We start from the raw sequence: 13,440 nt of genomic DNA, 5'->3' as shown, positions 1-13,440 counted from the left end.
CCCCCCCCCTTTTTTTTTTCTTTCCTATTTGGACATAATCCTCAGACATGTTAAACTAAAACTGAAGATCACTTCTTCCTGTGGAGGTTCATGTACTTCAAACTGGTTTTTACATCTTTTRGAGTTAAGGAGTTTCCAAAAACTAATTAGAAAATGCGTATGATTTAGTGAAACTATCCATCCCATTTTGATGCCTGATCACACTTTAAAATTGATTTTTGCCTTTTTTTAGAATTACGGAGAACTTGTGGTGTTTGCAATGCCGTTTCAATTGTGGGTGTCTCCCCCCGACTTGTTTTGGGGCCAAATTAGGAACTTTGTGCCTGCATGAAAAACATTTGGCATTGGTGAAGCATTAACCATCAACCTTTTATTCTGTTTTCCTGTTAGTTCTCGCCTCGAACCTGTGAGTAATCATTCCACCCCCCAAGACAGTGGAGCTGCAACCCCTGACAATCATTCCATAATTGATACTGTGAGTGAACAGGATGAAGGAACAATGACACCCCCATCCAAACAAACCACACCAACTACAAGTCCCCGCAATTCCTTAAGGTAGAGTAAAACTTCTGCCTTAAGGGGGGAAAAATTGGCAGGGTGAATGTGAAGGGTATAATAAAAAAAAAAAAAAAAAAAAAAAAGTGTTTGTAAGGAGCGAAGAAAGTGTAAGACCAGATTGTTTTGGTTTAAAGTCGTCTGGAAGTAACATGAAGTTTGCTTATAAAACTGTGTCTGTAGGTGACCTACTTTAAATAATAATTATGTAAATACATTTTGTTCAGGTGGCTGGTTGCATGTATACTCTTAATGCATGTTTTTTAAATTGAAGTACATGTGTTATTTCTCTCTATCAAAAGGGGCCCTGTGGACATGAACAAAAGGACCTCTGAACCTAGAACTGTTGTTGTTAAAAAATCCCAGGTGGATCTTGGGATCCAGATATGCGGTGGAAACCTGTATGGAATATTTGTGTCAGATGTAGATGATGATAGTCCAGCAAAAGGACCTGACGGACTAGTGTTGGGTGACATGATACTTGAGGTAAGTTATTAATAAAACTGCACTATACTGACAAAATGTCTAAAACGGTATAAACAGAGAATTGTACAAAGAATCCTGCTGTCTTGGAGTGGGAGTATTCTATGAATTTTGAGTTCCTGCCATAAAAATTAAGTGAAAAAGATGCATAACCTATATTGCAACATATGAAGAGCTGGATGATAGTGGCCATGTATGAACAATTACCACTGCTGAGAGTGCAAGTTGCCCACAGGTTTGGAGGACTTGGGTATGTGCACTTGGATTTATAAACAGCTGTTCTTGTATTCTAAATAGTAAGTCTTGAATCCAGTTGCTGTAGATGGGAGCAAGATGAGAATATGAATGATACTGCAAACCAAAGAATGTTGATCTTGTCATTATGAAATTCTAATGAGACTTTGGGGAAAAAACATGTAATCCGTTTGTGACTCTGCTTTTTTTATCTAAAATGAGAATATTACTGTATTTGGCAGCAGCGTTAAGGTGACAAATACATATGTTTGAGCTTTTCAGATACAACCAAGATGGACCCTGTCTGAGCATTGAGACTCTCTCATTGTGCCTTTAGTATCCAGATGGAAACTTTACTTTACCATGTTTCTGCCTTCTTTCAGACCACTCGCTCTCCCTRAAAATACTAAATTCTGTTCAGTGTCAATTCTGTGATTCTCAGCTTACATTTTCAGACTTACCAAAGAAGCACAGGCTCTCTCACAATGCGTGTATGCTGTGTTCACTTTGGTATTTTGTTTCCCGTTCCCTTCTTCCTCTCCCTCCCCACTAGACATCTTAGGGTTGAAACTGTATTARTGTTAAGTGGCAAGATTTACTTGTTTATGGATCCTGCCAGTGGGAAAATCAAACTCGCTTTTACACATTTTTCAAGTGCGCTTAATTCTATTGCCTGCTAAGATACAACRTCACACTTGAGGGTTTGTGTTTTGCAGTATGGGTCCATTGATATGCGAAATAAAACAGCTGAGGAAGCTTATCTTGAAATGTTGAAGCCAGGAGAAAACATCAAAATAAAGACTCAGTACAGACTTGAAGAATTCAATAAGATAAAGGAGCTTCCTGGAGATGGATTCTATATCAGGTATTTGAGAGTGACTGGCAATGACAGCATAAGGCTGTTAGGATAATATACTGACCATCATGAGAGAAGTAATACATCAGTTTTACTACACTTCAGAAATTCAAAGTTTACTAATCAGTTTCCTTGAGATGATGGAATATCAGTTGAAGGGCCTATTTATGTCTTCTTTTCCAGAGCACTTTATGACCGTCTGGCAGAGGTGGAGCAGGATTTAAGCTTTAAGAAGGATGATATTTTGTATGTTGATGATACCCTACCACAGGGAAACTTTGGTTGCTGGATGGCTTGGCAGCTAGATGAGAATGCTCAGAAGCTGGAAAGAGGACAGATTCCAAGCAAATATATGTGAGTGATCTGTGTAACCGGCTATTTATCKTAGTCTTTAAAAGTGTTGGACTAATGAGATGCAATAAAAAAGACCTGTCTACTTCTATCCTTTCAGGGAGTTATTAATTTTTAGATATGCTATTTTAGGGGTGGCATATTTTAATAAAATGAATTAAATATGTTGCTCTATCAAATAATTTTTAGTGCTATTCAAGTGCTAAAATAAGTAAGTTTACTGTAGTAAACTAGAAATGAAAAGAGTGCACAGCACCACGTTGTGATAGAAGATTCAGTAACTGAAGTGATTTTTCACAAAAATGCCCTTTAATCCAAGGGTGTTACACTTGGTTTTGGGCAGGGTCAATGTCTTCAATTTCCATCTGTGGTCAGAAGTGTTAATATAAAAGTGTCTACCACGATCTCGTAATGTTCACAGAGAACTTGCATCAAGTTGAGGTGTATACAGGAACTAAAAAAAAGTTTTTTGTTTTTTTTTTTTTTTTTAATTATTGAAATCACATTAGGTATCATGCAGTGACAAAAGATCTTGTTCTTTTCAAGATTACTTTTTTCTCCTTTCCTTTCACTTTCCTTCTGATATTTTTTTCTGCAGGTCATAACTCAAAACTCATCCTCATAGTGGGAGGAATGGTATTACACGGAATGTTTGAAAGTACAATATACACATACAGACATATACACATAATTGATTGGCTCATTACTAGAAGATGAATAGTAAAACTGACTACATTTTACATGTGTCATGTGGCCAGCATCTTTGTGCTCAATAATAAATAGAACTGTAAAAAATAAAATAAAACTGTATGTTATTTTGGGTTGCTAACAAAAATKATTTGTAAGGATGAGTATGACATGCAGCTTCATAGAAACAGTGGGATCCTCAGTTCTGTGCGAGGCTGATTCTCCTGGCTGTTAAGTGCATACTGTCTTTGTGCCCTGGAGAATTTCCCCCTAACTGTCAAAATGGTCAACCCCTGTGCCGTGTTGTGATTTGTATTATAACATTCTTGCAGAAATGATGATAGAGTTAAATTTCAGATGCCTATTCTTTGATTGTTGTTAATATTTGTTACTGATTAATTTTATGTGATGAAGATACTCTTACTAAGGTTTGAGGTAAGCTTTCCCAATGGGTTTCAGAATCAGCAGTGACGCTGTTTGTCAAAAAGTAAAAAATAAAACAGATATATTTAAATGTGAACCACTTAATCCATTTCACTATAGGATGGATCAGGAATTCTATAGGAGGCACAGCATGTCTGAGGCGAAAGATGAAAACAGTTCCTCTAAGACTCTGTCAGCAGCAGCACGAAGGTCATTCTTCAGGAGAAAGCATAAACACAAGCGAAGTGGTTCCAAAGATGGAAAGGATTTACTGGCTCTTGATACAATCAGTACAGACTCCATTCCTTTCTTGGATGGCAAGTTCCTTTGTTGTACCTGGGAGGGGGCTGCATTACCTTCTCTCTTTTTGAGGATTGCAAGACTCTTATGAATAATGTAGCTTTCTGGTTGGTCTGGTCATATAAATGATGAACCTATGTCCCCTTAGGTACATTATTTTTAGCAACCAACAGAGATACTGTATTAAATAACACACCAGAGTATTTCAAATTAAAATTGTATTTTATTAGCTTTTACTAGTTTATTCCTAGGTCTAATGTTTCGTTTCCCCAGGGAGATTGCCTTTTGATGTGTGGTTTCAGTTTTCCTTTGAACTCTTCATTTTCGGTCCAGGTTGCTTAATCCAGACAGAAATCCTGGGCACGGCTCAATAAACTTTGCTTATATTCGTTTATTGCTCTACAAAAATCTTGTTGATTACACCACTTACTTTGATTACAACACTTACTTCCTGAAAAGAACCCAACAGACCAAACCAGAGAAACCAAATACTGTGCCTTGTTCTCATTTTTAGAAAAGACAGGAATGATTGGTTTTAAGGATTGATGGGGTAGGGGGAAGTTACCAAATTCAACTAGAAAAATATCTGTTTTAAGCTTTCAAGTGGGGAAAATTGTGATAATGGCTAGTGGGTGTTTCTTATACTTGTCAAGGCCCTTATCCRTTACCAGGGGTTTATTTTCACAATTATTGTTGGGGTATTTCTGCATTATTTGAGGAATGCCAGATGAAGTATTTGATAAGTAACTTTCTTCTGTGTTTTTAGATTCTGGAAGCTTGGCATATCAGCGTGTACAAAAAGTGGACTGTACCTCTCCTAGGCCCGTGCTTATTCTAGGGCCATTACTTGATGCTGTGAAAGACATGTTGGTCAAAGAATCGCCTGGAAAATTTTGCAGATGTCCTCTTGGTAAGCATGCCAATCATTCTCACTTAGAAAAAATGATAGTAACATCTATAAGTGAACTAAATGTTAGCACAAACATGGAAAAAAGCAAGAATTTGAATTTGTAGAGATTGTTCTGTAAGTCTTATTCTGCACCTAAGGAATCAGAATGAACAACAGATCTCTTCTTCTGTGAAACAGAGGTTATGAAAGCTTCCCAACAAGCTATTGAACGGGGCGTGAAGGATTGTCTGTTTATAGATTATAAACGGAGGAGTGGACATTTTGATGTGACAACTGTAGCTTCAATAAAGGAGATAACAGAGAAGGTGAGTCACATTTTATGGTACAGTTCTTTAAGAATTACAAAATATGGTCATAGTATATGGGGGAAAAAAAGTGTATTAGCATTTTCCTCCTTTAAAAGCCATCCAGAGAATGGTTCCCCAGGCTACCATCTTAATAAAATAAAACAAGGTACAGAACAGTTACCTTGTTCTGGCATTTAATTGTTTAAAGATTATTTTATGCATGTTCAGCTGCGGAGAAACTGGACATGTGCATATTCTTTTATAGTATTATTAATTTAAATTAGAAAGTGTTTTCTTAGATTTTTGTTTTCTATAAAATATTTTGGGGACTTAAGTTTCTTAACTATTCCTTTTAATGTGGTCATATAGAACACAAACATAATGATTCTAGAGACAAATGTTAAAGTCTATACATTGCTTTTAATTTTCTGTCATACCACATACAGAGCCTTGTCACTTAAGGAACATTTGTGTTTCCTTAGCAGATTTGAAAGAGAAAATGAATATGAATACTTAAATTTGGGGGGGGGGGAAAAAGTTGCATCTATTTCAGTCCGAGTTTTCAGTTCATTATCTCTTCAAATACTTTTATGTCTATCAGTATGTGTGTTTTATACTGTAAATGGAATTTCTTGCTGTTTTTTGTTTTCTTTTTTATAAATCCTTTGAGTACAAATTGCTCAGTAGCCCTAATTGCTGAATGTGAAGTGAAATTCTGTTGGGTTGCTATGATTTAAGTAGGGGAAGAAATGGGGGATTTGTGTGTGTGCTCCTGCTCTTTAACTGAATTGAGTGTTTTGCATTTACATTTGATCTTAGGATTGTCATTGTCTGCTTGACATCGCTCCTCATGCCATTGAACGGCTCCACAGTGTTCATATCTACCCTATTGTAATTTTTATTCGCTACAAAAACGCTAAACAAATCAAGTAAGTGGGGGGGCGGGTACAGCTTGGGGCTGTTTATTTTATATTAAAATAAGTTTGCGCCTTTACTGTTTCTTTCATCCTAGTCATCTTAAATCTTTTTTAAATGTAGAAATTAATCCTGTCATAAACTGTGAGGTAAATGATCTTAACTTCATTTTTGTTGCATGGGAATAAGTGAATCATTCAAGGWAATGGAACAATATAAATTAAACTGTATATACACCAGGAGATATTCCAAATACTTCTCACTTGTTGTTTCTGTTAAACCATAAGATAGATGTGAGTGTGATCCRTATTTAAATTAGGCATTAAGTGGTGACCATCACAAAGATGTGTTCTTAATCTCAGTGGGGCCAAGGGTGAGGATGCAGTGCACTTTCCCCTCTTACAGATCCAGCTTTCCCACCTTTATTCAAAAAAACAAAACAAAACAAAAAAMCCACAAACGCAGCAGCAAGGGAAGCCCCCTCTTGTAATGGAGTGGATATACCGTGGTCTTGTCGCGTACTGCCCCTTTAGTGGAGAATTTCCTACTTGGATACAGTCAGGAACAGGAAACAGTGTTACAACTTCCAGTCTGTCCCCTAATATTTTAGTTAGCCTTCACTATTTTGATTGGCAAGAAGTGTCGTAATCTCCCTGCATAAGTATTAGAAATAGTTCTGTTGAGCGATCTTTTACTTGTGCTGTTTTCATTTTGGAARTTGAAGACTCTTTATATTTTTGATCTTTTTGTAATTTTGATGGCTAGTTGTTTATTAAAGAAATAAATACCACCACTGTCAAATATAGGCAAGAAATGAAGCAATGTGGTGCATTTCAGTATGACTGTAGGATCATGTACTGGAATGATGAATGGAACTGTCAAGTGCTGAGCCCCTTTGAAAATCAAATAGTGGCCATTAAAGCTATTCTCTTTTTTTGAAAGTGACAGAGAGATTGAACTAGACAAGCAAGGGTTTTAGCAGTCATCGAAGTAAGATGCAGTAGCACACTGTCTCTGTCTGTTCCGGGCACCAGAGGTTTTTCAAAAGAAAATTTTTGATTTAGTACAGATCCTATTGTCATTCTGCAAGACTTTTTATCCCTAAATAGTAGACATACCCACCACAGTAGTGATAAATTAGCTCAGTAGTGATTTTTACCCCCGATACTTCATAAAATAAATTTGGCCTTCCCCCCTCACTGCTAGAAGAATCTATGCTTGTATTGGATCAGTACCTATCTATATGTCATTGCTAGCTGACTATAAATTCTGCTTTCTTTTGTACAGAATCCCCTACTTATGACCCCAAGCCAAAGTCATAGATGAGAATGCTCTAAGTCTTGTTCTGAATGAAGATTTTTACCACTTGTATTTTTCTGCATTTTTTTATTATATTTCCTACAGCTTGTATAACAGAAAATCAGTTAGCTTCACAATTCGTCATATGTAATATGACATAGATACATAAATATATACTAAAAAGTCCTCTTGTTTTCAATTTGCTCAATGTTTGATATTTTCTGCCCTTTAAAAGTGCAGGACTGTAGCCCAGTTGCGTGCAGAGAGTACTGGAGTGTGTATATAAGATCTGATTCACATAAACTGGAAAAAATTATGTTCTTTTTCCCCAAGCACCATCCCAAGATCCGTGACTTTCAAGGAATGCTGTCTTGCTCTGATAGCAAACATCAACACTGGAATGATCCTGATGACAATGCTGATACGGCTGAAGTGCAGTAGATGGCACTCTATGTGCAGGGTTGTGCTTGCAAATTAACCAGTCTTTCACATTCACCCAGTTGGAGGTAATTACTTCAAATCCATTTAAAATAAATACACTTATGCAATATTTTTCTTTCTTTCTATAGAGAGCAGAAAGACCCAATTTTCCTGAGAGACAAAGTTACACAAAAACATTCCAAAGAACAGTTCGAGACGGCTCAAAAAATAGAACAGGAGTATAGCAAGTACTTCACAGGTTAGTATTTAATCAAAGTTTCACTAAGGACACAGTTGCAATTTTCTCCATTTACATTGTGATTCAAAAGATGCTGTGTTTCTTTAGAGTTCTCTTTTCGTTTCACTTTTTCTCTTGGCAAACTCTGGTGTTTCATTTCATGAGAGAGGAAATCTCAAAATATAAATATTATTCCATGTTTTTCCATGTTTTGGTTTTAGCCAAAAATGCATCTTATGACCTTAAAGAGATTCCCAGAATGTTTTATTACAAATGGTAATAATGAAAATAACTTGACATTGACAGGCAGTGTTTTCAGTTCTTTTTTCCATAGAAAAAACATAACTTATTTTGTAATTGTGAAAAGGCTGTAGTGTGAATTAATGAACTGATGTGTGAGATGTACTTTAACTCTTTTAAAAAAGGGCAAATTTTGGCAAAGATGACCATGCATTGTAATTTGAGACCATACGTTGTAGTCTGGGATAATTAAATATAATTTTAGAGCCCTTTTAAATATCATAAAGTACAATATATGAATCTTGAATTGTAGCTACTACTTTATTTCTRCTAGACATACGCTGCTGCATTTGAAGACTGTCCCTTGTTGTTTCGGAGTACATTTCTGTGGGCTTCCACATAAATTCAAAAGAGTAATGGTGAAATTCTAGTGATCTGGACATTAATGGCAACAAAATTTCAATAAAAACTGAAGAAATGCAGAAACTGAAGTCTTACAGAAATCTTGATGGGGGGGAAGGGGGGACAATAAAAACCCAACCCAAGAACCACAAAACATGCGGGATTCTTACAGAAACGTTTTGGGTTATACCTGTGAAGTGCAGGGGAGGAGCGGTGTGGGTGTCTCTTCAGTATAGAGCTTGCACAGCATGTTCTGGGGGAAGTCACAAATCCGCAGAAGTCGGTTACCTGCTACGAGCAAGACAAAGGTTCGTTTTCAGTGAACCATACTAAACCTTGATGGAACTTGGCATGCATGGGGCCAGGCTGTATATAACCACAGGTTATCTTCTGCTCCTTGTTAAAAGTCAACTGCCGCATCTTAATTCCACGTGATAGTGGAAGTGGAGTCGCTGTGCCCTGTGGGCCACTGTGCAACCCCCATCGCGTGCCCGCGGAAAGGGCTTCCCGCTGTGGCAATGTCAAGCATGGAGGGCTCCAGCTGTCATTAGTTTCCAGAGGCTGCCGGTCACAGAGAACCATTGTCCAAACTGTGCTGACATTTTGACTTACTGAAATTATAAATTGTTAGTTTAGTGCATAGGACATGCCTGTAGTTAAGCATGCTGGACACAGTAGCTTGCTATATGCACTCTCTCAGACCTGAGCTCTGTGACTACTTCAGTAAATGCGTTTTTTGACTAATGACCAATTCAGGCTAGCTTCATCTCGTGTACCAAATTTTAAGCACTGTGTAACTGTATCACTTAACTGCCATTTTCCACCATCCATAGTTCTGTTCAGTTACTGCACTCTGCGTCCAAACTCTCATCACTATATATTGCAGAGTCAATTTTTCTATAGGATCAAATTTTTGCATTGCAAGCATGGAAATATGTCTTATGCCTTAAAAGACTTTCCATTTCCTTCCAGCATTAGTGCTAGCTGAGGCCAAAGAGGTTTTACTGACATAGCTCTCAAGTCACGGAGTTCTTACTTTTTCAGTTTTAAAGCCTAAATAATGTAGCCTCTTCTCCTGTGTCAATGTTAGCATTTTACTTTTATGACTATTATGTTTAGCCCCAGTAGAATGCAAGATGTTCTTTATCTCTTGAATCGATTTTCAGGGAGTTGTTTGCAGTTTACCTTTTGTTCCCTGAACATAGCTGTCTGTAAAATTTGGGTAGCAACCATGGCCGTTTTACTTAGCTCAATTTTCTGTGAGCTACCTCATAATTTGCTTTTAATATTTGTAAATAGTGCCAGTTGCTACAGCTATAGTCTCTATGTATATTAGCACATAAATATAAAACTGTTAGCACCACATGCTCAACAGCAAAGGTTTATTATGATATAACAGGTTCTGACCATCTTTAGACTTAAACTTTGCCACCTGATGCCTCTGAAAATAGTACATGGAGAACTCTAACAAAACAGTTGTCTTAGTTGATTATAGCCATCAATCAGGTCTACTGCTTTCCTGGGCTGTTTTAAGGACTAGCAGAAGAGACTATACTGAATGCTTGACCTCTTTGCTCTGTTTGTTCTTTTTCTTGTTTTAAGAGTAGTGCATCTGGCAAATACTGAATTAGGTAAATTAATTCTGATCTGTTGATAAACACTTTGCAGAAAAATGCCTGCCACTGCTCTTTGTAGGTCGTCACAACTGTTTGTTCCAATGTGCAATTCGTCTGTGGGGTTTCTCTTTCTGTAGGCATCGTCCACGGAGGAGCCCTTTCAAACATTTGCACTCAGATTATGACAACTGTCGATCAAGAACAAAACAAAGTCCTGTGGATCCCAGCTGGCCCGCTGTAGACTATTTTGCTGTGAAACTACTTTGCAGATGTAAATAACCAATTAACTTTCTGCCCAAAGGACTCTGTCCATTTCTGTCTTTATAAAGATGTAAGTAAGTGATTTCTGTTTCATGAAGGGGAATGATACACTGAACACACAGAACTGACGAGGCGTGTGGGAAGGGGTAGGTCGCTGCACGGAGCTTGTCTCTTACGTCGTACATATACATCGACAGGCTGTCAGGAGGGGATGCAACCTGAGAGTGCTTGTCCATAAGAATGAATTTAGCAATGCTGCAAAACCCTGTAGAATGACAAGTTTACAAAAACCTTTTCAAAGTATTTGGTTGTTGCTGTTTACTTGAATCAAGCCTTTTTGGTTTTGTTTTGTTTTGTTTTTTTTGAACTGTCTCCTTTCACTTAATGAGATAACTCTCCCAAATGGAGTGAAATTTCTGCAGATGAGTGAATGGTTTATGCGCAATGTGATTGTCTTGCAATTCTGACCATTTCTAAGCATGTTGTTGACTTGACTACCAGGTAATAACATGGGGTTTCAATCGGTACGTCTTGGGAGTAAGCTCAGAAAGAAGTACACTCCTCTACAGGGCAGACCACTGTTTGTATTCTGTCAACGCTTGTCTGTCAAAGATACCGTTTTTGTTTTATGCATGAATCTAATATTTAAACATCATAATATATCTGTACAATCCAAGCTTAAGTGTGTGTTGAGAAATAATAATTTTTGTTTGTTGGGCCTGGGCTAAGTAGTGGTGGGAGAGAGTCACAAGCTCTTGGCCTAGCATGCTGTGTTTTGTCACTTAGATACTGTAAATATTGAAAGCTTACGTTGGTGCAATTTTGCAGGGTAATTCTTAAGCTTTGTATTTCAGTGTGTAGCATTCACATAGATTGTTTTTATTTAATATAAGAGCAGCCACAGTTTTAGGGCTTTGATTAAAAGCCTTTAGAAAGGTACTAAATTGTTAGTGTTTTCACTGTCAATGAATAAGTGATCATTTAGTTGTGGTTGCAGTACTTATTTACCTATTGTACAAACTCCATTGTATCAGTTCCTTTTTTGTTTTTGCACTTCTGTGTCTGTGTTCCTAACACAGGTTTTGTACCCGTCTCTTCTGTCTTTTGTGCCATGTTTTTGGGTACTGTATTTTAATTGTTTTTAAAGTATCATTTGAGTAGAACTGCTTTCTCAGTCACTGTTCCTAACATTTCATTACGTGGGGTTTCTAGTTTTACACTACAGCCTGTCGTTTTGCTTCTGTTTGCAGTTTGTTTAATAAAAAAGGGATTCTTCTGCACAGTTCTTCAGAGAAAGATTTGGTCCTAAATTTAAATTCTGTTTTACAGATGCTGTTTTATAGTTTAAAATATTTTATATATATATATATATATGTATGTGTGTGTGTGTATATATATATATATATATATAAAAGGAAATAGTATGGATGAATTACTAGTCAAAGTATTTCTCATGGTGAGGGACAGCAGCTTTTTGTTTATCTCATTTTTGTTTTTTTAAAGTTGAGGTCAGAGTGGACTCCAGTGGTACAGCTGAAACAGACAGGTACTGTTCTGACATGGATTTTCTGTACTAAAATAAAAATGTCACTTTGTATCAAAAAAAAAGTTAAATTGATTACTGTGTTAAATAAAGGTCAATTTCTATAACTTGACTTGTTTATAAAAGGTGCATGTATCTAATGTTCTCCTTGACTCTGTTTAGCTGAGTCTCCATATAAGGTTTTGTCTTCTAAAATTGACATATATAGGTTCGAGTGTCCATTTTGGGAGAAGCAAATTTTGATTTTGTGTTGTTGCCCAGCCTTACATATGTTAATACCAAAGACTTTCAAAAAGAGCAGGGCACAAGAACTGAGATTTTGTTTTGTCTTAGTGTATTTTTAATGTTATGTGAGCAAATGGTGTGTAAGGATTTCGAGCAGAAATTTTGTTTCCAGCATTTGCAGGGAATGCAATTGACTGGATAGAAGGTTTAACTGCAGAGCCTGTCTAGCTAATACTACTGCTGTTTTCAAGAGAGTGGCACTGGGAATTCCTGCCCTAAATACAGGGAAAAGCTACTGGGCAAAAAATTTATTATTAGTTTAAAGGCACATTGTGGAATTCCGTACCTCAGTTTTTACACTTTAACCAGACCAACCTGTTCTGTTCATTGACTTGTCTGGAAGCCTAGGGAAGGCAATTATCGTACATTAACTTTTCTGCTTCACTAGTTGCTTTATTCTCAAATGTCAGTCAGTGTACCCATCCTTCAATCTGGCTCATGCTTAAGTCAGTCCTCTTGGTAGTCTGAATACCTAGTAATAGCCTTTAGTCAGAAGACAGACCTCTATCTTATCTGCTTTTCTTTAAAAAACAAAAACAAAAAAAAAAAGAACAGCATGGGGCACTGTTCAAATAGAGGGCAAAGAAAATAAGAAATAGGCAGGTTCTGGCAGGGCGATAACAGCCGTGCCTTGTACATGTTCTGGTCGTAGGGAATGGGACCTGAAGCCTTGGCTAAGCTCAATAAGATTTCTTTAGCTCAGATTAAGGATTTTCTGATGCAGCTTTGTATTTTAGAGTACAACATGCTGGAGCAAGATTTGTCCATCATTCCAAAAAGAGTAACTTTGTCCACATGTTTACACAGAAAATATAGTTCTGTGATTAATCAAAAATGCTTTAAAAGTAAGGTAGCTAGAAAACAAAGTCTGAAAATGTCACCCTCCTTCTCCTAAGACACTGTGCAATGTGTACGACTGCAAGTATGGAGTTATCTATAAATCAGGATCTTTTTACTTAGGTTCCCATAATAATAAAAGACGCTAAACTGGCATAATGTGGCTGAAGATATTGCAGCCTAATCTGCCATTAATGTGTTCAGACGCATCTACCTGCTCACAAGCCTCTGCATTCTGATCACACTGACCTGAGCTGCAGAGCGAGCGTTTGCTAGATACAGGATTACGCTCCAACAG

At 37.1% G+C, this 13,440-nt stretch overlaps 1 protein-coding gene across 1 annotated transcript in view; it reads left to right on the top strand.

Moving 5' to 3' along the window:
- Window positions 1–11,784, top strand: part of DLG5 (discs large MAGUK scaffold protein 5) — a 120,514-nt gene extending 108,730 nt beyond the window's left edge. Inside the window, exons 24-33 of the mRNA XM_026056029.1 lie at window positions 391–555; window positions 858–1,041; window positions 1,989–2,137; window positions 2,312–2,482; window positions 3,710–3,906; window positions 4,656–4,799; window positions 4,977–5,104; window positions 5,906–6,015; window positions 7,870–7,979; window positions 10,354–11,784. Of these exons, the coding sequence (XP_025911814.1) occupies window positions 391–555; window positions 858–1,041; window positions 1,989–2,137; window positions 2,312–2,482; window positions 3,710–3,906; window positions 4,656–4,799; window positions 4,977–5,104; window positions 5,906–6,015; window positions 7,870–7,979; window positions 10,354–10,457 (1,462 nt within the window). The 3' untranslated portion in view covers window positions 10,458–11,784. The remainder of the gene's footprint in view (window positions 1–390; window positions 556–857; window positions 1,042–1,988; window positions 2,138–2,311; window positions 2,483–3,709; window positions 3,907–4,655; window positions 4,800–4,976; window positions 5,105–5,905; window positions 6,016–7,869; window positions 7,980–10,353) is intronic.
- Window positions 11,785–13,440: the final 1,656 nt, after the last annotated feature.

The sequence above is a fragment of the Apteryx rowi genome, unplaced genomic scaffold (genome assembly GCF_003343035.1).
Source record: "Apteryx rowi isolate R43461 unplaced genomic scaffold, aptRow1 scaffold_129, whole genome shotgun sequence".
In the NCBI taxonomy this organism is placed as follows: Eukaryota; Metazoa; Chordata; class Aves; order Apterygiformes; family Apterygidae; genus Apteryx; species Apteryx rowi.
This window is presented reverse-complemented; position numbering and strand designations above follow the sequence as displayed.